We start from the raw sequence: 16,614 nt of genomic DNA, 5'->3' as shown, positions 1-16,614 counted from the left end.
ACGCTAACTCCATTGGATAGAAGATAACTTGTACATGAGGGAGGGTCGGCAGGCTGGGTCGCAGGACCCAAGCCCGCCATATCCCGCTAACCCAATCTGTACATGTCAAACTCCTATTTTGTATGCCATAATATATCCACACATGAAGCCTGAATGAAAGAAATCTTGTTTGTACACCGTTGTTGTCACAATAGACCCCTCATCCCTAGATTGCACCACCCAATTTCAGTCAAAAGTTGAAATTTTTTTGGTTTTCATGCTTTGTTATAACCCTTTTATTAACTACTAGGTTAACATTAGCTTACATGACTTTGTGACGCAGCGTAAAATCTCTGAAAAGCCTTAGATCTTCATCTCAAGACTATAGAACCAAATTTAAGAAGATTGAAAAATACTGAACTTTATTGATAATATTGAATGCCTGAAAAAACTACTAGACCCTCTTTAAATAGGTCTAGGGTTTCCTAATCTTAGTCAAACTCAAATAGCAACTCAATACAAAATAAAACTAACATAACAATTCTCAAAAATAGAAAAACTAGTAAAAGTCTGTTTTAAGGACCTAAACGATGGAATTTGACCCTCAAAGTGGGTCGGTTGTGGCGAAACGACAACGAAACAACCATTTCATCGGACATGCGTATTTTTTATTTTCCAATGGATTTACATGTTTCATTAATGAAAATTTTTTGATGTAGTGAGTAATAGGCTCTGGTTGTTCGCCGTTCAAGAATTCTTGTTTAAGCAGTTCATACCATTCATACATAGTGTTTTGATCCAAGATTTCAATTCTTCCATGTTTCAGCAGTAGCATACTGTTCCATGTAGCTAAGGTCAAAAATATGGAAGAAACAAGTCTTTCCACGACTCTACCACCCGGTCAACTCTGTTCCACTTAATCCCTCTTTCATGGCCACATATCTTTCCAGCTAAGGAATGGGAAATCTTTCTCCTGTTACATGAATCAAATGTTTCATTTCATCCGGGAAAAGCCATCTCTTTCTCAACAATGTCTTTGTCATTTGATCCAATAGCGTTCCGTTAGATAGGAACAGATTTGATAAATACTGATAACTCTCGGATGGAGTATTAGAACGAAAAGATCCATTAGATAATGAACTATTGGTTCTAAGCCATCTCTGGCTGTTCGGAAGGCTATTTCGCACCATCCCTCAAAATTTTGTTCAATTCCGACACCAGTAGCTTCGGTTTTGGCCGTTTTAGTTTGTCACATTTATACTTGGCCACATCTATTTCTTCCATGTATTTTTCGGCTAATTCCTGTACATCACTTTGACTCCACTCTTATCCCCCTTTTTCTTAATTTTGTAATTTAAAAATGTAAGCATATGGCAACCATTTGAGAATCATTCACTAGGTTGCATTTGGACAAACCCTAATTGACAATTCATTTCAAGACAAGTTCACAATAATTACACACCAAACTAAACCTTGGTATACTAAACCCTCTCAAATCCGTATCCCCATAAACTTTTGCTAAGCCTCTCTCACTAAGATGTCTCCATTTTTTTAGAGAAAAAGATTCCTAAAAATTGGAGTTCTTTAGGTTGACTTTTTTTTTTTATCGGACATAACATCAATTAAAACTTGAAAAGTCAGTAACAATGATGGTATGATGGGGAGAGAGACAGTTAGGTTAGCAAGAAAAGTAAGCTAAACCTGAAGTTCTAGAGTTATGAGCTTTGCCATTAACTTCCTATTTACATACAAAAAAGAAATGGAGTTGAAGGAGAGCGGGAGCTTCTTGATGTCCTTAGTGAACTGTTTTGCTGTCCAATGCAGCGAGCTTCTGTTACCATTCAAAAGTTGTTTAGATTCATTGAGTCTCCTTCCAAAATGAGGTGTGTAACTCCATGATTCATAGCCCACAAAATTGCCATTAGAGCAATGTGGCTTTCACTTTCATCTACTGACCTGGTGGCAGGGGCGGATCCATGGGGGTGCAAGGGGGTGCGGTCGCACCCCCTGGATCCTCCCGAGAAAAAGATGTACTAGTAGTATTTTCTTTTTTAATACATATATAAGTATTTATAATATATATTTTCTGATGTTACAAAGGGACACAAAAGAGTCTTTGGCGAGGTGGTTATAGTGTGAGAGTAGTTATGAGATCATGAGGTCATGAGTTCGGAACTGCATAATAGCATTTTTCACGGGTTTTTTTTTACATTATTTTTAGATCTATATATATACTATATCATGTGTGTATTGTGTATATATGACATAAAGTAGAAGTTAGCTCAATGTTTGATGCATTAAGTTTTGTGTGAGTGGGAGCATGAGATTCTGGGCTCAAGTCCCGTTATAAACAATTTGATTTATAAATTTTTTAATATTTCAACTATCTTAAATTTCTATAAAATTCAATTCAACAACTCTAAACCCTATAAATTACAATTCATCTTCCTTAAACCCTTCAAACTTCAATTCATATACAATAAATCCTACAAAATTCAACTCATCTACCCTAACTCCTATAAACTTCAATTCATCTACCATAAATCAACTCAATTCTCATCACTTCTTCTTCATTTAATCAAGTATTCAAGCTCAACTTGCAACTAGGGTGTGAGTTTTCTTTGAACTTTAGTTTTTATTTCAATCAATCAGAAACTTCAATTACAATTGGTTTATATAGAGTTTAGAGAGAGAAAGATAGTTAGTTAGAAAAGTAACAACTAACAACTAACTAAACTAACTAAACTAACAGAATTACCAAAGTTAGTTAAACTAACTAACTTTGTTTCTTGTTATTCAGGTATACGGAGTGCCTCTAGAGTTGTCTTCATTGTTGAGCCGGACCTTGAGAGCTTGGGCTTCTTGTTGTCTGTTTTACCCTTTATATAAAAGCAAAGGCTTAAACTCTAGAAAGCCTTTTCTATCTCTTCAGACCCCTAGTCTATCACGTTCATTAAGTTCAACACCAGTAGTTCCAGACTCGACTCGATTATGCGAATATTTCAAAATATGAACTCTCATAGAGGTCAATTGCGTTTGTAATCGTCGATGTATAAATATACTTAATGAATATAAGTATTTAATTAATTACGGTGTTTGCAAAAAAAATTATTTAGGTATGTAAATCCGCACCCCCTAAGTGAAAATTCTGGATCCGTTCTTGCCTGGTGGTGGTGATTTTGGATTCTCCTGCGACTTGGGTACCTGCAGAGTCATGAACCACGAAACCCAGATAAGCTTTAAGAGAGTTAGCCAAGAGAGTTAGCCATGAATGATGCATCATAGTTTATTTTGATGTATCCTTGTGGTGGTTGAAGCCATTGGGTTGACTGATAGGGAAGAGTTGGGTATGCTTTGAGGTTGGAGGTTTGAATATGGATGAAAGTTTTTGTGTTGCGGACAATATGCTCCATCTGAAAATGCTGGCCCCTGAAGATGATATCGCATCGTAGCTTCCATAAGTGCCAAAGAGAAGTGGATATGAGCTCAAAAGGTGTGAGAGTGGAGGAATGATCCCTATTTGCTTCTATCTGAAGAAGTTTAGAGAACCAAGTAACAAAGTTTAAGGGATTATCTTGAAGAATTAGATGCTCAGATATTTCTGTTAGGAAAGCCTCGGTGACATGGCAATTATGCATGAAGGCAATCCCTCCTGCTGATGAAATTGCAGGTTGTTCAGATAGACTTCTTCACCAAGTCTAAAGTTTACAAAGCCCTTTTAAGAGTAGCATTTATCAATTCTTTTCATTGGAGAAACATATATGGGTTGATGGATCACATAATGGGGTCCATTTCTATTTCATCAATGGTCCATTAGCATTTCACCTTCTTCAATAAATAACCAGTGATATTTTTTAGGGTGGAGAAGTCTGTTTACCACTTTCACATGCAAGTTATGCAACCCATTTCCTTCATTTGGAATTCTATGGATTCACACAAATATTAGTTGCAAAAACAAAATTTTAACAATTAATTAACAAGTCTACCATCTTCTGGTGCAACGATTGGACATCCTCTCTTAAATCCATGAAATTGTGGGATGGAGTCTCGATGGAAGCAATTTGCCACCAAGAGTTATCCCATGTAATTTAAACAATATATAATTGTAATAAATTTGTCGGACTTTAGGTCTCTTTCATGTTGTTGATCTTTAAGCCTCTTTTATTATGGTTTCAATTAAGATGTTATCGTGCTCTTCACATCTTCATGATGGCATTGTAACGATTAATGTAGATCGCAGCGGATTTCTCAAAAGAAAACAATTAATTAACAAATTAAATAAATAAATGGAACATTTGGATTTCAAAAATATATAAAAAAAAAAAAAAAAAAAAGAGAAAATCTGTGGAACTTATCATTGATTTTGGCTGAAATAGGAAGCACATGGCAAAGCAATGATAAATATCCTTAAATACCCAACTTTAATTTGTATTAAACGATATATGCATTTAATAAATTATAATTCCAATGAAAATCTATTACTAGAAAAGAAAACATGGGACTAAACTTTTATTTTCTACATTAAGATGACTAAAAACGTAGAGCATGAAACCGCATTTTCTAGAGATTAGGGCTGTGCGATGATCCATTAGAGATGTGATAAGTATGGTAACTTCCAAATCAACCCAGGACAAGCTTAAAGTCCAACTAAACTATGGCCTAAAGCCCATCAATATTATTTATGTCATGATAACCCCAAGTTCAATAATCCAGAAATTCCACTTTTTCTGAAGATCGAACTCGGGTGACGCAGCGGAAAACTAATAAAAAGAAGGGTTATTTCCCAAATAGCCCCAAACTTCATGGCTGGTTTCCTGCCTAACCCCCTACTTCATCAAAAATATTCAGATGGCCTCCTTTTTCAGTTACCATTATAACTCCGTTAACTAGTCATTACCTCTCTCTCCTCCATCTCATCACCTCTCTCTCTCTTCCATCTCATCACCTCTCTCTGCCACCTCATCCTCTCGCCACGTCATCGTCTTCACCGGCGAAGGTCGCCGACCGGAAAATTGGTCGGCCGGCGACCTCCAGCATAAAAAAAAAATCCGTCTCTTTCTCTAATTTTTTTTTTTGCTTTCTTCTCTCCTCTATCTCTCTCTAAAGTTCGAAGAACATACCAAGATCTAGAGAGAGAGAAGAGTCTGTTCAATTCTCGCGCCTAAAACCTTCAATTCAGATCTCTCTCATTAAAAACCGATCTTATTCAAGATCAATTTTCGTTTACGGATGAAGATGAAGAAATAATGAAATATCATCACGAATTTTCAGAAACAAAAACAAAGCAGATTTCAACCGACGCATCAACTAATTGGATTGAATCATGAGATTCATTAAATTACTTCATCAAAAGTAGTAACGATCATCATAATGAAAGTAATATCTTAAATGAATTCGAGTGGAATTTTTATCCAGAGAGTAATCCTAACCATCTGATTACTACTAAAATCAATAACTCCGCTCAGATGGATTTGTATCGACTACTAGAGTATTTAACGGCAAGCAGTTACATCTCTACATCTCCACCGGGAGATCAAGCTTTCCTATCTGTTCGGCGAGATCTACTGATTTTAAAGTATCTAATGCGTTCGTATCATCGAGCTCCAGCAAAGAAGTATTGCCGGAAAAAATTAATTGAATCTGAGTCGATTTAGTTGATTATCAAAGAAATTTGGTAACTTCAATGGATGCCGCTGGAGATGCGTCGATTAGTTTTCTCTCTCTCTCTAACTATTTTGTGAAGTTGATTATGCAAAAACAACGAAAAGAACAAGATCAACAACAGCTCCAGATTTGATTTTAGAGAGAAAAAGATCACGACTTGATTCTTTAAGATTAGTCTCACTCAACTCCATCGATCTTTTTAGTTTCTGATTTCTTTGTATAAGCTCTTGGTTCAATTGTTTTCATGGTTTCTAATTTCTTAAAAGCTTTGTCGATTGTTGAACGGAGCGATTTGTAAGAACTAGTTCTGTAGATGAGTAGCCATGAAAATTGGGGAAGACTCAGCTTGTTTATGTTCGTTTCCCTGGTTCTCTTTAAGATAATGAAAACTTAATCTCTCTGTTTAGACAAAATTGAGTACAACCACTTTGGTTTTTTATTTTCTTCTGATAAAGAAAGAGTTATCTTCTCTAAACTAATTAAAAGGAGATGAAAAAATAGTGATTATCAAAATGAAATATATATATATATATATATATATATATATATATATATATATATATCCGAGTCGAGGATACCTCTGTCCTTAAGACAATTTACACCGTGTATATTAGTACCAACAGTAAATAGTAATGGTGTATGTCTCCCAGGATAAAACGGATTACCTATCAAGTTAAAGATGGTACCTCTTAGTTATGATAGTCTGACGAACTTTGCAAGCAATACGAACTTCTGAACAATGATCCTTAAACTCTAATGCTTGAAAATGAATGCTCATAAATGCTAAAAATTAATGATTTGTTTGTTGAATTCTCAAGGTATTTATAGGGGTATTGACACCACTTCGTGTGGGTGCCTATAGACGAATGGATGCTTCCCAACAGTCATATTTGACTGTTGGTTTTCGGGTGCCATGTTGACCGTCAGATCTTCTATTAAGATCTCGCGCATTGAACGTCCACCGTTAGATCATCAACAGATCTTTCTTAAGAGCGTCAAACATCCTGACCGTTAGATCAAATCTATGACTGTAAAATCCAAGGCTCCAATTGCTCCGGGCGCCTCTAAAGCGCCTAACGCGATTTCGTCTACGCCGAAGCACCTTTCCATTTCAAGGAACATACCATAAATATATGGAAGAGTCTATATAAGGAAATAAAACTTCTCCAATATCATAAATGTGGTACTAAACTCTAAATCCCGGTTTAGAGTTAGTGGTACCCATACGAAACTAATTTGGTAATAACTCATTCATACGGAATCGGATTTGGACAAAATTTTGGTCTAAATTCAAGAGCTCGACGAGACAAATCCAACAAGACGAGATTCTGATGAATATAGATACCTCAAATTAAGGAAAAACCGGTCCAGCTGCTTTTGAACTAGGTACCGATTCCAACAGTTTATTACTGCATTTTGTGCTTATAGAGTTCCACCAAATACCAATTATCCTAAAAGCAATCTTTCAATCCTGGATCATTTTTTAAGTTGCCCAATAAACAAAGGATACCCATGAATCTTTTACCTTCCATGCCCAATTTAATTGGATACAAACCACAATCCCAGCAAACATTTCATCTGGCTAGAAGCCAACCCAAAGTTTATAAATAAAGATTACTAGTAATAAAAAGTAGTATACCTCTTAAAAATACGGATTTTTGAGTCAAAGGACCAAAATCTGAGGGGTAAACCCAAAAAAAATCTACTCTTGCCCAAAAATTAGTTGCAGGTCCAAATGTCAGTTTTTTTTATTTTTATCCCCCTCTTGCCCTTGGACGGAACATGCTGACGTTTTCCTGAAAAAAAAAACTGACTGGTAAATAAAAAAATTTACCAGTACACGAAAAATTCAAAATTCTAATTTTCAAACGAAATTTCAAATTCCCGCCCAGCAAACCATCTCTTCCCGGTAAATAAAATAATTTCCCGTACACAAATAATTCCAATTTTCAAATTTTTTTGAAATTTCAATTTTCCGTCTAAAATTTCAAATTTTTTTGGACGAAATTTCAAATTCCCGCCCAAATTTCCAGTAAATAAAATAATTTCCCGGTCACAAAATCTTTTTTTTGAAATTTTCAAATTCCCGCCCAAATTTTCAAATTTTTTTACGAAATTTCAAATTCCCGCCCAGCAAAATTTTCGATGGCAATTTTGTAATTTTTCGATGGCATGAACCGTAAATACTTTGTTTTCCAAGGGTCATTTCGTCATTTTTTTTCCAACCTGACACTTTGGACCTGCTTTTTATTTTTTGCCTACCTAGGATGGGAATCTTATTAAAGGCCTCATTTTGGACCCTTCACCCAACCCCCTAAAAATACCCTTCCTCGACTGATTCAAATTCTCTGGTATTCATGGCTGAAGAAATGTACATGAAGTAGAGAAGAGGGAGAAGTTTGCAGTAGTAGATGACTTAACTATGACTCGATTTAAAGACTTCAAGAGGTGGACCATCCAATTGCTTTAACATGAGAACTCTAGCTCTAAGATCTTTAATTTACCTAATTCAAGATTATAACTAAGAATTGATGAAGAACAAGAAAGTAGAGATCTTGATTTCGTACCTGGCACTGCAATCTAGTTTTAACCACATCCAATAGAGTGGTTACAACTCCAGCAAGAACACCGGCAGCTCCACCTGCCATAATATGAACCATTAGTTGTTCTTCACTAGCATTTTCAGGCGAAATCTCACTCAAAACCTTCTTAGTTGCTTCATAAGTAGCAAAATTAAGAGCTGTGAATGGAGCGTCCATAACAATAGTAGTTCTATAAGAAGCATAAAAAGCCCTAAATCGGGTTGGTTTTAAAACCACATTCCGGTCTGGTTTCTTCGGTGAAGGGGCTCCTCCCCTTCGCCGGAGTTGTACAGAGAGAGAGAGAGGAAAAATTTATATTTTAGATAGAGAGAGGAGAGAGGACAAAAAATGTTATTCTTTTTATATGTTTGTAGGTCGCCGGCCGGAAAATTGGTGGGTGAAGACAATGAGGTGGCGAGAAAGTGAGGTGGCAGAGAGAGGTTATGAGATGGAGGAGAGAGAAATAATGATTGGCTAACGGTGTTATAATGGAATCTGAAAAAGGGGGACATCTGAATATTTTTGACAAAGTAGAGGGCTAGGCAGGAAACCGGTCACAAAGTTGGGGGCTATTTGGGAAATAACCCTTAAAATTAGAATTTCGCTTAAAACTTATAGAACCCAGAAAAAGTCTTAGATCTTCGTCTAAAGACTATAGAACCGAAATTAAGAAGATTTAATAACAAAATCTAAGAAATAAAATACTAGTATCCTAAACCTAATCAAATTCTAATAACAACTTTTAAATAAATAAATACTAGAATCTAAGACCTAGAAGATTTCCTAAAAATATAAAACTATTAAAACTAACAATTCCCTACTAAAAAAATTATTAGTATCTTTTGGAGTACATGTCAAACCTTTAACCCGTCGGCGAACAAGTGTTGAGGAGGTCTGATTGTTTGATGTAGTACTTTTGTCATGTACCTACTGTCTTTGGCCTTTTGAAATGAAGTATCTCCTTCAACAAAAAAAAGAAATGAAGTATCTTTTTCCAAAAAAAAAAAATACTTTTAGAGAGAGAAAAAGAAAGAAAGAGCACGAACCACTGACCATCCCGATTATCTTTTTCAGGAACTACCCTTTTCTTCATTTTACCCATTTAACAAAGGGTTTCTTCTGATTTCATTCAATCTCTCTGTAAAAGAGTTTTTTGTTTCCCCCTAATCATCACCATGTCCTATTTGATAGCTAGAACCGGTCGAGAAAGCATGCAACGATACCAAGATGAACTTCGCCTTGTTGCTGGGTAAGTTTTTTTTTGCCCCCCAATTTCATTTACATTTCGTTTTCTATCTTGTTAATTGATCTCATAATATAATTTTTGTGGTAAAATTTTGGGGTTTTCGCCAGAAAGCGTGTTTCTTACGGGAAGCTTGACTTATTAAAGGCATCTTTTGTGGTTTCCATCTCTCTGAACAATAAAACTTTTCTTCAATGATTTTTGATTTTATAACCACGACCATCTACTATTGAAATTCCTCTTAGTTGATTCTTATAATGGGTTTTGTTTTTTCTTGGAAATTCTGATCAAGAGCCTTGATTCCAGTATGGTTCTTGATCAAGAGCAATTTGATCGAACGAGTTTGTTCAACCTGTCTATTTGTTAAATTGTCTCTTTTTTTTAGATAATTTTTTTTTTTTGAATAATTGTCTCTTAGACCTGTCTATTTGTGGGATTTAATACAACTTGATGCCCTTGAATAAGTTTGTTCTCCATGGTTTAGATAAGGATAATTGAAGAAAAATATCCCGTAGATGTGTGGTAGGCGTAACTTCGTATTAAAAAACACTAAACTAGAGGTAATTACCAAAACCTTGGTTAGGAAACGTTCTATTAGAAACGTTTACCTGTTTGGCGATTTAATACAACTTGATGCCCGTGAATAACAGAATAAGCTTGAGGCAACTTTGTTCATCCAAGGTTTAGATAAGGATAATTGCAATAATTGCAGAAAAAATAACCCATAGTCCATAGATGAGTGATAGGCGTAAATCCGGGTCTATTAGTTCATTCTCCCTGGTCAACTTCGTAAATCTCAACAAATATTACGTATTAAAAAATACTAAACTAGAGGTATTTATTCCGAAGTTTCCAAATGTTCTGACTATAAAATCATCAACATGCAAGAGTGTGTGAAAAGCTCACATGGAGCTTTGTAGATGTTAGTTCACCTGTTGAGGAGGACTAGGAAGTGTTATATCTAGCATTCTATGTTTCTTTGTAACACCAATAACGACAAAAATACATCTTTTGAAATGGATAAGTGCTTCTTTTTGAAGTTTTCTTTTAACTTATTAGCTATCCCATTTCATCTTTTTTCAAAGCATGTTCACGAGGCCCCCGCTTCGGGCCTCATGCTCAGACCACTGAATAATGCAACTACTATTCCGTAGTTTACTGTTGCTTATTTGGCTGAGAATGAGATCTTGATAGGTAAGAAAATTATTTGACGATTATCTTATTTATCAAGTATTTACTAATGACTTTTTATTAGTTTCCATATGGATCTATACTTTGAAGTACACACTTTCTGGTTGTTTTTGAATTGATGTCTGATTTTCCTTCTCATACATTACTGATTCATTTATTCGTACAATACAAACAGGTGTATTCCGTACAAAATCAATAAAGTGGTAGAAGATGAAACTGTTGATTCAAGTACAAGGTTGGAAGTGCTTATGATTTCTTTACCCGGTCGAGAAGGCCTTGTGTTCCCAAAGGTTTTTATTTTCATGTTTCCTTTTTGTGAAATATATTTCAATCAATAAAAGCTCCTAGCATAAACAGAATTTGGTTTGTGAGGGAGAGTATGAAGCATGGTCTTTTTTCGATCCTCTCTATTTGTTATTCAGGGTGGGTGGAAAGATGATGAGACAATTGTGGAAGCCGCATGTCGTGTAGCTATGGAGAAAGCCGGAGTAAGAGGAATACTAGATGTAAGCTTATTTCATTGATTATATGTTGGAATTTTTGGACAATTTATTAGTTGGACTATTTTATAAAATTAGAAATTAGTTTTCTATTATTTGAATTTGATTACTAATAGTTATATCTTTTGATAGATATATATGGAGAGATATACTTTTTTGTGAAAAGATTTTACTTGAAAAGTGTCTTGTTTGTTTTCTATAAATTATATCTTCTCTAAACAGATTTTAAGTTGTTGTAAAAACAATGTAGAGATTATGTGGAACTCTCCTTTGCCATCTTCAATATGTTCTAGTGCTCCTTAAGTGAAATCTCCACAAGTTACTTGGTGTAGTTTCACAAAGGCTTGTCATATCTTGGGAAGCAATTTGCCTTGTAACCTTCAAGTAATCTCGAGTGAGAGGGGGCAAATAATGCTTTAAGGAAAGTGTACCTAGTACACGTTTCAAGCCTCTATTCTCCATCCCTCTTATTTGTGTTTCCGAAGACTATTTTTATAACATTATAGTCATGGCACTTCCACCCCTTAAATTCTTCTGAAATATTTCCCTTCAACACTGACAATTATTGGATGATATTACATCTGAATGAACCCAATCAACTTCGACATTAATTCTTAAGCAAAAAGGGCATACGACGGCCATTGTTCTGAATACAGTTTACAAGTAGTCTGATGTTAAGCATTTTCTATAACATTTGTAAATTATTTGCTTATAGCGAGATATGTGGTATTTGGTTTAACTCCTTGACCAGATATTAAAGTCTCGAGTAACTATAATTTTGAGCTTAAAAGAACATTCCCTTTTAGTTGTATATTTCAGATTTCCCATTCTCCTTTTGTTTATTACTCAATAATCTGCAGTGAGATTTGAATTAATGGTGATTTCATGCTGCAACTGGAGATGAATTCTATGCCCAAACATAATCCCCAGTCCCTCATTTTCCTTCAGACTTTCTACCTGGCTAGCTTGTGAAGCCCAACTTTGTCACAATATATTTGTTGAGGGATTGAATGTTTTTTGCACGCGATATTGCTATGTCATGTCATTATTGTTTAAACTTTCACCCTAGGAGATGAATTATACACTGCGACTCTAGATTTGAGAAACTATTTCTAAATTGCTTTATTGGTTTGGAATTGATTTTGTAAAGCCTGATTTTCTGTTGAAAGAGTTAAATGAATTCATTTCTCTCAGTTCTTGATTTCTTTTACTTTCTTTTGTATAGGAGAACCTTTTGGGATACTGGGAGTTTGGAAGCAAAAGCAAGCAAAATAGCTGTAGTCTGGAAGGAGGTTGCAGGGGCTACATGTTTGCTCTGGAAGTGATGGGGGAGCTTCATAACTGGCCTGGAGAGAGAAGATGGGTAAGTTAGCCGATGAAACGTCTGAATTTACTTGGGCTGATTTTGGGTTTATTTTAGTCAGACATAAAATGAGTCTAAAAAAATTAAGAGCCTATATTATCTAAAATAACCTGAAACGACTATTCTGCTCGTGAGTCGTGACCAAAACAAGTTAGCTCATGTAGTTGGACAAAAATTAAGCGAGACGACTAGCAGATTTTGAGTGGTGGTTCTCATCATGGGCTGAAAATACTCATAAGGCGAACTAACTAACTTGGTAGAGACATTTGTTTTTGTTGGCATTTTGTAGCTAAGTGTTGGAGATGCATTCAAACTATGTCGATATGAGTGGATGCGGGAAGCTCTGGATGAGTTTCTAAGAGTCCTGTCTGACACGGGGGGATGCGAAATGAGCAAAGAGGAGTCAGACGTACTGGAAGACACAACTTCAGTTGCTGACGCTGTTTCAGTTGCTGATGCCGTTTCAGTTGCTGATGATGTTTCAGTTGCTGACGTCGTCGTGGGTGATCTTCAGATGATGCCTCCGAGCTGCTTCGTGAACCCTCCTTCTGGAAGTCAACAGCTTTCTGATTCTCATTTAAATCCATCTCTTGTTTTAGGGATGACGACCATGATATAAAACTCATCTTATATGAAGATGAATGAATACTTCATACTTGGCTGGCAGGAAATTAAAATGATGAGACATAATATCTTCTACTTTTCGTGCTCTGGTTTTAACTTACTGTTAGAGATGGGTCTTTGATTGTATCAAGTTAAACTTATGCGACTTCATCAAGTTTAGCAAAGAAATAAAAGAAAAACCCCAACAGGATCATCATTTCTCTTATGAAAAAACTAAACTGTAGCATAATGAGCAACTGAAATGAGGGGTGGTTAATCAAGATTTTTAATCCAGCTTTAGTAAAACAGTCTGATTCCCGAGTTCATCTTTCATTGGATAAATACTACATTACCCACCGCATAGTTCATAGGAGTTCTACCTCGGTTCAGGACACTTTAGACTTTGCGCCATCACATTGCACAAGGACTTGGTTTGAATCTTCCAGCTTCCATCATCCACCTTTTCCTCACGTGGAATAGTCTCACAGGAATGCAGCGAGGGCATTTTCGAGTGTTAGGTGAGAAGAATGTCAGGGCCCATAAAATTTTGGTAGACATCATGTGGCCAATTTGTGTCTCTACGTTCTACTTCCTTTCGTAGGTGGAAGATTTTGGAGCATTATTTATGATCATTCATGTTGGTCGTAAAGAAGTTCACTTTGCCTCTCCAACCTTGAGCGTGGCACAGTGCTCCAACTAACCTTGAGCGGGAACACCGTTCCACGCCAAAGCCATGCATAGAAGAGAACCTGTACATATGAGGGGAGGGTCGATGGGTTGGGCAGGACCCAAGCCTGCCATAAACCGCTAACCCAATCTGTACAAGTGAAACACCTCTTTTATAGGCCATATAATATATTCATCACCACGTGGAGCCTGGATGAAGGAAATCTTGTTTGTACACAGTTGTTGTCTCAGTAGACCCCTCAACCCTAGATATCATCACCCCCATTTCAGTCAAAAGTTGAAATCTTTTTGGTTTTCATGCTTAGTTATAACCCCTTTTATTAGCAACTAGGTTAACATTAGCTTAGATGACTTTGACTCCACTCTTATCCCCCTTTTTCTTAATTTTGTAATTTTAAAATGTAAGCATATGGGAACCATTTGAGAATCATTGACTAGGTTGCATTTGGACAAACCCTAATTGACAATTCATTTCAAGACAAGTTCACAATAATTACACACCAAACTAAACCTTGGTATACTAAACCCTCTCAAAATCCTTATCCCCATGAAACTTTTGCTAAACCTTTCTCACTAGGATGACTCCATTTGTATTAAATGATAAAGATAATGTCTCACTAGTATATCCTTTTTGACTTTCTAAACATTGGGCTGATCAAAATCCAAAAAAAACAACATAGATTTTGGTGCAAAATGGAAAAACATTCCTAAAAATTGGAGTTCTTTAGACAGACTTCTTCACTAAGTCTAAAGTTTACAAAACCCTTTTAAGAGTAGCTAGCTAGATGACTCACACACACATTTATCAATTCTTTTCATTTGAGAAACATATATGGGTAATGGGTTGATGGATTACTAATAGGGTCCATTTCATCAATGGCCCATTAGCATTTCACCTTCTTTAATAAATTATTAGTGAAATTTTTTAAGAGTGGGGAAGTCTATTTACCACTTTCACATGCAACCCATTTCCTTCATTTGGAATTCTATGGGTTCACATTAATTAGTTGCAAAAACAAATTTTTAACAATTAATTAACAAATTAAATAAATAAATGGAACCTTTGGATTTTAAAATATATATAAAAAAATGAGAAGGTCTGTGGAACTTATCATTGATTTTGGCTGAAATAGGAAGCACATGGCAAAGCAATGATAAATATCCTTAAATACCCAACTTTTTAAAAAGAGACCTTATAAATAGGATTATTAGGTAACATGATCTAATTGATGAAACTCTATATTTATAATCACAACCACCATTAACCATAAACCTTAATTAGCCTTTCTTAATTTAGAGGTTGATTAAGGGTTTTGGAGTCAAAAGAGTGGTGATGGTTTGATACTTATTTATCATTAAACTAATCCTCTTTGCAATAGCCTTGAAAAGTTTTTAGTTTAATAAACAAAAATCTAATAAGATTTTGGACTGTTAGAATCGGATTTTAGCTCTGCCGTGGACAGGGGGAATGTATATTCATTCTCTCTTAATATATGATTATGATCATGAAGAAAAAGGGAATCTAACCGATAAAAAAACAATGAATTAATTCAACACTTTTGTCAATTTTTTATTTTATGAAATGAGATAAACTTGAATTTTTAAGGAACTATATAAGGAAATTTAGCTAATTTTGTAGTGTGATCTTCCTCACAAATAATTTTGTTATCGACTTTATTTCACTAAAAGAAAGAACCTTTAGAAGAGCCCGTTTCGGTGAAAAGATGTTATAAATTTATAATTCACAAAAGACATCTTCTTAATTTTAATTTAATCAAGTTTAATTTTTATTCAGTGTCTTCTATTTCTCAACTAATTAGTTTTCAATTTTTAGTATTTTTTAGTTTTTTAGTATTTTTTAGTTATTATTAGTACGATGGGTGGAACCCACAAAACTAGGGCCCTTCTCCCTCTCTAAGAATTTGATTGAGAAAGGTATCATCCACCATCTATAATCATGATTAAGCCAATGATCCTCCATCTTTAGACAATCATAAGGTGCAGGTGAGTCTTTAACTAATCAAAGTTTGTTAATTCATCATTAACTTCACATAATCAAATATTAGGGCCCTCTAATAATATCAAAAAAGGGCAATCCATGCATTTTTGTAGTTGTAAGAGAAGGGCAAGCCATGCACGCCAATGTACTTATAATTCATCTTCATTGGTTGAGTCTATCATTACTAGTTGGCCCATTCCATTTGTTTATCTAACCCTTGGCCCTTGGCTTAGAGGTTTTATAATAAAATCAAAAAAGTTGTATGATATAGACCAAATTTTAATATTGTGATCTTCTACTAGTTTAATCGGTAAAGTATGAGGCTCGGATGGGTTATGGTCATGTGATCTTGTTGTTTCACTCACATCTTCGATAGGTCCATTCTAGTGAAATGTTGAGCACCAATAAAACAACTTGTGACCTTAGGTACAGTTAGAACGTATATGTCACATAATTTCAGAGTTTTTACGTATCTTTGTTGTCTGCAATATTACCTTTTAAATTAGTAACCAAGAGTGGACGGTGGAATAATGGTGGTAACAAGATTTTATTAATCTAAGGTAATTAATGCCTTAAAAACCTAATAACATGGATCCATTCTCATATCATTATCAATTTATCATTAGCAACTTTTAATTAATACAGAATCTCACTCTTGCGTGTTGAATTTATTCTTTTATAATTACTAAATTATCCTTTTAAATTTTTTAATTTATTAATAAATTAAGAACCTCCCAAAAGAGAAATTGTAAGGTGATGGTAGGGACCCAATTCCTCTCTTCATGGGTTTTTTTTTGGTTGAG

The 16,614-nt window shown here is 35.1% G+C and overlaps 1 protein-coding gene across 1 annotated transcript; it reads left to right on the top strand.

Annotated features, from left to right (window-relative positions):
* Positions 1-9,108: 9,108 nt before the first annotated feature.
* Positions 9,109-13,221, top strand: LOC147542377 (nudix hydrolase 13, mitochondrial-like). The gene is made up of 5 exons (XM_086634870.1): positions 9,109-9,474; positions 10,835-10,949; positions 11,082-11,165; positions 12,385-12,522; positions 12,812-13,221. Exons 1-5 carry the CDS (start codon positions 9,401-9,403, stop codon positions 13,139-13,141), a joined length of 741 nt encoding a protein of 246 aa, XP_086490996.1. The 5' UTR covers positions 9,109-9,400; the 3' UTR covers positions 13,142-13,221.
* Positions 13,222-16,614: the final 3,393 nt, after the last annotated feature.

This window comes from Eschscholzia californica, unplaced genomic scaffold, assembly GCF_041429995.1.
Source record: "Eschscholzia californica isolate CP2 unplaced genomic scaffold, dmEscCali1.0.p SCAF_4, whole genome shotgun sequence".
Lineage (NCBI taxonomy): Eukaryota > Viridiplantae > Streptophyta > Magnoliopsida > Ranunculales > Papaveraceae > Eschscholzia > Eschscholzia californica.
The sequence above is the reverse complement of the archived record's forward strand: the minus strand, read 5'-3'. Positions and strand labels throughout refer to the sequence as shown.

Coding starts and splice junctions, on each gene's coding strand:
- LOC147542377 (XM_086634870.1), top strand. CDS start 9,401: ATGTCCTATTTGATAGCTAGAACCGGTCGAGAAAGCATGCAACGATAC. Junction 10,950..11,081: donor AAGGCCTTGTGTTCCCAAAG/GTTTTTATTTTC, acceptor TTTGTTATTCAG/GGTGGGTGGAAAGATGATGA. Junction 12,523..12,811: donor GGCCTGGAGAGAGAAGATGG/GTAAGTTAGCCG, acceptor GGCATTTTGTAG/CTAAGTGTTGGAGATGCATT.